The sequence below is a fragment of the Rattus rattus genome, chromosome 8 (assembly GCF_011064425.1).
Source record: "Rattus rattus isolate New Zealand chromosome 8, Rrattus_CSIRO_v1, whole genome shotgun sequence".
NCBI lineage: Eukaryota > Metazoa > Chordata > Mammalia > Rodentia > Muridae > Rattus > Rattus rattus.
The window spans coordinates 105,116,920-105,124,277 of NC_046161.1; the positions used below are offsets into that span (position 1 = coordinate 105,116,920).

General features: G+C 51.5%; 1 protein-coding gene across 1 annotated transcript in view; it reads right to left on the bottom strand.

Annotated features, from left to right (window-relative positions):
* Positions 1–386: 386 nt before the first annotated feature.
* The window catches only part of Trim71 (tripartite motif containing 71), a 49,390-nt gene continuing 42,418 nt past the window's right edge, over positions 387–7,358 (bottom strand). Inside the window, exons 3-4 of the mRNA XM_032911423.1 lie at positions 3,572–3,706; positions 387–1,838 (exon numbers count right to left, since the gene is read on the bottom strand). Coding sequence (XP_032767314.1) covers positions 387–1,838; positions 3,572–3,706 — 1,587 coding nt within the window. The remainder of the gene's footprint in view (positions 1,839–3,571; positions 3,707–7,358) is intronic.

Below are 7,358 nucleotides of genomic sequence, written 5' to 3' on the forward strand. Positions count from 1 at the left end.
CAGGACCGCTGGCTTGTGCCTCCCACGCCTTCGTGAGGGAAGGGGATGTGGACTCAACGGGGAGCACAGAGGGATGCTCTTGAAGCAAATGCAAAGATTTGAGGTAGATAGAAATTATCACTTCACAGGTTCAATCCCTGCACAAAAGAGAATTACATTCATCTGTAAAAAAAAAAAAAAAAAAAAAAAGGAAAAAAAAGGGAAAAAAAGCTGAGGTAGGACTTAGGCGATGTTGTACTTTTGTTCTTTAAAAAAAAATAATAATAAAAATAAAGGGGAGGGGAAAAAAAAAACCCAAATATCCCTGAGATGATTTCTTCTTTGAAATTCAAAAACGAGACACACACCCGCACCCTGAACACAGAAAAACCCAGAAGACACAGAAATTAGAAGATGAGGATTCGATTGTTGCCAAAGTCCACCACGACGATCAATCCTTCCGGGGTGACCGCGATACCTGAGGGGCGGTCCATCTGCCCGAAGCCGCTGCCTTGAGCACCGAACTTGCACAGGAAGCTGCCGTTGGCCTCAAACATCTGCACACGGTGATTTCTGGAATCGGCGACAATGATTCGCCCTTCCTGGTCTACGGCCACACCCTGTGGTCGCAGGAACTGCCCGTTGCCAGTGCCCTCAGAGCCCAGGAATCGGGCAGACTGGCAATCGGGGTGGATAACCAGGAGCCGATGGTTGTTGAAATCGGTGACTACCAGGTGACCTTCGTGGTTGAAAGCCACACCCCGTGGAGAGTCGAAGTGCTTCCAGAGAGATCCCTCGAAGCCGTACTTATTCAGGAAGACGCCGTCGGGTCCGAACAGCTGGATGCGGTGGTTTCGGGTGTCTGAAACCAGGATCTTGCCCTCAGAGTTGACCGCTACATCCCACGGGTAGTTAAACTGCCCGTTCTTGGTTCCTTTCTCGCCGAACTTCAGAAGGAACTGGCCCTCGAAGGTGAAGATCTGGATGCGATGATTGTCTTTGTCGGCCACCACGATCCTGCGGGAGGCGTCGCAGGCCACCCCCGCCGGTCGGTCAAACTGCCCGGGCCGAGATCCTAGGGTACCAAACTTGTGGTGGAAAGACCCACAGGGCTTAAACACCTGAATTCTGTTATTGCTGCGGTCAGCCACGATGATGTAGCCCTCCTTATCCACACTCACGCCCCAGGGCCTGCAGAGCTTACCCTCGCCATCACCCTCGCTGCCAAAGCTCAACACTGGGAGCCCGATGCCCACGTAGCTACGGCCCGACTTGACCACTACCTTGAAGGGGCTGTTCTCGATGTGCTGGTTGTACAGCGTCACTGATACCAAGTGCTCACCCTCAAGCTGGGGCCTGTAGCTCACGACGTAGGTCCCATTCTGCTGGTCGCTCACTTCTGCACCAAACAGGTTTCCATCGGGGCCAAGGACCACCACCGACATCAGGTCACCGCCTGAGAGGCGGGGCTCACCATTGTGGTCATAACCCATGACAGTGAAGGAGGCCACCTTTCCCTGAAGGGCTCGCTTGATGCCATCTCCTGCGGCCTTCGTGAGCGGGGCAAAGGCCCCGCTGCTGACAAAGCCAAAAGACTTGAGGGCGAGGTATAGGGCCTGGTCAGGGGGTGTGAACATAACTCGGTCATCTTCTTGGGGCTGCAGGAGGCCCCGGATGGTCTTGAGCTCCTGCACCTGAGCCAGCATCCGGTCTCGGGCCAGCAGGATGTCCAGGGCTCGGCCCTCTTCCAGGACCTGCTGGACAGCGCTGATGGTGCTCTCCAGCTTGTTGAGATTCTGCCGCAGCTTCTCCACCTGCAGGTAGAGAGACTTAGCCTTCACCTGCCGGATCTTCTCCACCTGCGGGGAAGAGGGAACAGACAGAAACTGAGGAGCAAGCCCGGAGAGCAGCGTGCGAGGAAGCCCTGCCGAGATCCAGGGTGTGCGTGGGAATAGGAGATGACTACCCACAGTGAAACAGAACCATCTCCTCCTTTCTCTTTTCTGCACTCAGACCCTGACAGTCAGCCATCTTAGGTAAGTCGCCCCACCCCCTGAAGTAAAAATCAACTCCCATTCTTCGCTTAGAACAATGGCCTCTTGGTGCTCCTGAGCTGAGAGCTACAGAAAGTCAACTATGGAAACAGAGCCAACTTTTCTGAGGTCTGGATTTAAAAATAAACAAATTTAATTAATTTAACGTGTGTGTCTGAGTACAGGTGCCCAGAGGACAGAACTGCGAGATCCCTGGGAAGCGAAGATTGATTCTGCACCCCTGGAAGAGCAGTAAGTTCCCGTTCTCTTTCTGCTTTGTTTCTCGTTTCGTTGGGGTGGGGTCCTGGGAGTAGGGTCTAATCATGTAGCCTTGACTGGTCTGAAACTCACTATTTAAAACACCAGGCTGTACTTGAACTCACAGAAACCCACCTGCTCTGGGCTTCACAGGTGCAGTTACCTAAAAGGCATGAGACTCAAGTTCTGGAGGGATCCTATACCCCGACGGGCACCCATGCAATTTTAAAAGATTAATTAATTAATATTTATTTATTATGAGTACAGTGTAGCTGTCTTCAGACACACCAGAAGAGGGCGCCATCTCATTACAGATGGCTGCGATCCACCACGCGGTTGCTAAGATTTGAACTTGGGACCTCTGGAAGAGCGGTCAGCGCTCTCAGCCACCAAGCCATCTCTCCAGCCCACCCACGCAAATCTTTAAAAATTTCAATCTTAAGGGTACTTTTGGTGGGGGGAAAAGGAGGGGGAGGGGCGGGGAGACACCGACTAAGAAGCTATCTCTACCACAGTACTAGATCAAAAAACAAGCCACCCAACAGGAGGGCTCTCTTAACAAAGGAGTTTGCAACCCTGTGTTCATCAGAACAGCCAAAGAACCGGGTTGAGTGCCAGCCCAAAGGTAGCCAGGGCTGGGAGAAGGACACAGACCCAGAAAGGTAAGGTGCTGGTTATAGGGTAGGAGTCTTCCGGAAGCTGACTGCTATCTGAAAGCCCATCAGTATGCTAGGCTATCTTCCCTGCCTTCAACAGGAAGGACAGGGATGGACACGGATGGACAGACAGACAGACACACACAGAGACACAGACATGCAGACAGACAGACAGACAGACACAGACATGCAGACAGACAGACAGACAGACACACGCACACACACACACACGCACGCACACGCACGCACACACACGGAGGCTTTACCACGTGGGGTCAAGAAGTGCAACCAGCCAGGAAACCCAAAATAAGGACTATTTCCTACCCAGTGCTCTGCTAACAAGAGTCTTGATTGTCTCCCTCTGGCTGGCCTCCTTTTCAGAGTGCACAACAGAAAACCTGAGCCTCGGCCCTTCCTGGCTCCCGGGAACTTCTGAAAGGATTTCTTGTTGTTTGGCTCCATGAGTGACACCCAGCATTCCAGGGACACCCCCACCCCCACCTCAAACTTTCTGGAAAATTACCAACTCTTTCTAAACTTAGAGCTTGGGCCTCTCAGATCCCGAAGCGAGGCTGGAGTTCTTACACAGGCCAGGCCTGAGGGGAGCGGTCTGAGGAAGCTGAGGTAGTAGCCCAAGCCCATTACCTTCCACAGCAGCTCGCACTCACGCTCCTCCAGAGCTTTCTTGTGTCGCGCCGTGACGGCCTTGACCTCCGACTGGACCACCTTGGCCTTCATCTCCACTTGTTCTGCCACAGTCTGCGCCTGCTCAATGCTCAGCTGGAAAAGCAAGCAAAACCTTGAGGCGTTGGAAGGGACATCACTTCTTACCTCAACGCACGGCAGCTTCTGACAGACCTGCAGGGCTTGCGTTCCCTGGCACCCGCTGATGTGTAACTGAGAGTTGCTGGCAAAGGCCGAGTGGCTTTGTCTCAGAAATGGCACCTCCAGAGAGCACCAGACTCTTACAGGATACTCTAACAGGGTCGCCCCTGCGGCTAGGTTTGTGTGGGACATTTACTCAGATGCAAAGTAGCTCTGAGCCTGCTGGACTTGCTCCCCCATACCTGAAGGACATCCTACAGGCCAGGGAGGTCCCTCTTGGGGGTTCGGGGAAAGGTGGTCTCTCCACCCCATGCGTTTCCAGCAACCTCTCCTAAGCCGACTAAGACATGTGCACTCTGCGAGTATCACCTAAGAAAATCCTCAACCAAGCCCTGTAGTTGGGGGGCCCCACATCTAACGGGTACCGGCCACCGTACGTCAGGCAGCTTAATCAGACATATTGTTCATAAAAAATTAACTTGGACAGAAGGCCTGGTGTGTTCGTTAATAATACATGAAGTGTCTCAAAAAGGCCGAAAAGGATTTCTTTGAGACACTGAGGACGGAGATCGGGATTCTGACCTGACTGTCAGAGGAACCCATCTCAGAGCAGATGATCCTATCCCGTAGGTACAGAAAGAGTAAGGCATAGATCGAGCTGAACCAATGAGACACAGTGGACAGACACCCGCCTGGGCAGGACTCCCTGGATATGGGGTGTGGTACAATTGGTAGACAGAGGGCCTCAGCACCTCAGGCTAGTGAGGTATTTGATGAAATAACCCAGGTTCAAATCTCGGCTCCTACTAGGTCTAAATAGGCAATTACCACAATCCTCTCAAACCTTGGTGGGTCAGAAACCCGAGACAAACATGCAAAGAGCCAAGCTTCTGCCAGAGTCAAACATGGCTGCTGTTCGTGGTTCGACTCTTGGCTGGTAAATGACATATATAAAAAAATAGATATGTGGAGTGTGTTTTTTTAATTACACCCATTTACTTATTTACACGTGTGTGTGTGTGGTGTCCACATGCATGAACCAGGCGTACATGAAGAGGTCTGAGGTAGAGGTCCAAGTACACTCTTTAGCAGCCTCTTTACCACGTGGGTCCCAGTGATGGAACTAAGCCGTTGGGCTTGGCAAAAAGCTTTTCCCACTGAGCCGTGCCACCTGTCTCCAACTCAAACTTCTTTTTATTTTGTAGCAAAATCTGAGAACAGAAACTATCACCAGCGGTGGCCACATTCGTACCTGGAGTACAACCAACAGCGTAAATTCTCATCCCCGCAAACGGGCGCTCACACTTCCCCCTCTCTGGAGAAATCACTTATCTACTGGTGCTACAGGGTCTACCCGTCACAGCAGCTTCTCCAAGTGGACAACCCATAGCGTGCCTTACCTCTTACAAACCCTCTTCCATGCCAGGAAGGCCAGGACTCTCTAACTTATTCTGTCAGGCACGACTGGGACGCCTACATGCTACCTCCCCGACTGGATTAGAAGGGACACGTCAGTACTGTGTGAGCCACAACTACAGTGCACCGTCAGCACCCACTGGCTTCGAGGGGCTGCCTGGCAACCCCAAACTCTCTCTGGTTCTCAGTGGACCGGGTGCCTATGGCTGCCCATGGCTTGGGGTGCCTTCCCTCTCTTTACACTCCTTCCTTCAACTGACTGTCCCATCTGAATCTTTTGTAAACAACGGGTTTCAATTCTTTCTTCCAGGTTTATGTCTGAGTGTCTGCCTATGAATCACGTGTGTGCCTGAGGCCAGCAAAGGTCAGAGGAAGGTATCAGATCCTCAGACCTGGAGTTACAGACGACTGTGAACATGGGCTCTGCAGCTTGAATCCGGGTCCACTGCAAGAGCAGCAAAAGCCATCTCCAGTCTCTCTATATTAATCTTTGGTTGCTTGTGGTGGTTTGTGTGTGCTCTGCCCAGAGTGGCACTATTAAAAGGTGTGTCCCTGTGGGAGTGGGTGTGTCACTGCGGGCATGGGCTGGAACCTCCTCCTAGCTGCCTGGAAGTCAGTCTTCCACTAGCAGCCTTCAACTGAAGAACTCTCAGCTCCTCCTGCACCAGGCCTGCCTGGATGCTGCCCGGCTCCCGCCTTGATGATACTGGACTGAACCTCTGAACCTGTAAGCCAGCCCCAATTAAATGTTGTTCTTGCTAAGACTTGCCTTGGTCATGGTGTCTGTTCACAGCAGTAAAACCCTAAGCCGTTATTTTTAACTAAATGTGTATGTGTGCGTTCATTCACGTGAGTACGAGCACGTAAGTGCAGGTCCCTTCAGGGTTATCCTAACTTGTATTAACTTCTATGCGGTCTGTGTTTCTAACGCACCTTCTGAGAGGTCCCTGTGTCTAGGATGTACGATTTGGAGCTTCTAGGCTCAAGCAACACACACACCAAGAGTTTCCCGTGCCGAGTGTGGTGGTGCATGCCTTTAATCCCTGTGCTCATTTAGAGGCAGAGGCAGGTGGATCCCCGAGTTCAAGGCTAGCCTGGTCTTTATAGAGTTCCAGGACAGCCAGAGTTACATCTAGACCCTGCGGGAGCCCCATCAATCCCCTCTTTTCCGAAGGGTCACAAAGACACACACAAGCCGAGTGTCTCACACAAGCCAATCATGCTACAGTTCTATTTCCAGACAGGACAGGGTCTCTCCATGTAGCCCTGGCTGTCCCAGAACAAGAATGAGGACAAGGAGGAAGAGCAGGAAGTGGGGAGAGAGGGAGGAGGAAAAGGAAAGCAGGAAGGGAAGACAAACCCCTTTCTAAATATGCAAAGCAGGGGCCGGCCAACAAGTGACAACCCAAGTGGTGGAAGAGCACATAAAACTGTCCTTCCTCACCTCCCTCCATGACGGCGGTGGTGCAAGCACTTCCCTACACACACACTTACCTAATGAAACGACATGGACCGGATGCCGATTTAGTAACAAAACATTTTATGTGAATTCGATACCACTTTTTATGCCAATCATCTTCAAAGTGATTTTTTTCAAAAATCTAACAACTATGCCTGAGGATTTTCAGGGCTCGATAAAAACCACGAGGACAACAGAGGCAACCTGGGAAGGAGAGGCCACACCACTGGCTAGTCAACAGGCTGGTCTGCTGCAGGCATTCTCTCAGTTAAGGCTCTCTCTTGCTCTCTCAGGGACTCCAGCTTGAGCCAGGTTGACACAAAAGTGGTCAACACACTACGCAAAGGCCATGTTCAGTGACTCTGACAAGCAAGACCAATGGAGGGCAGGAGAAATATCTCTCTCTTTCACAGGGGTGTGGACAAGTGGGGGGGCACTCTCTCTCTCTTCTAACCAAATTTATTCATTTGTGTGTCCTACCCCGTCCCCAGAGACCGCTGTGTCTATTGCCGATTGTACTGGAATATCTGTTTCTTTCAAAAAGTAGAAGAGACATAAAGGCCCCTGAACAGTCAATGACCAAAGTGTCTGTCCTGGTCCTGGTCACATCCCAGCAGGTACTGCATCTGCAGGGCACTGGGGCCAGGGAAAGTGACAGAACATAGGTCACCGAGGCAGGGTTAACAGCCTGGTATCTCCACTCCACAGAGCATTTTATTTTAAAGATTTATT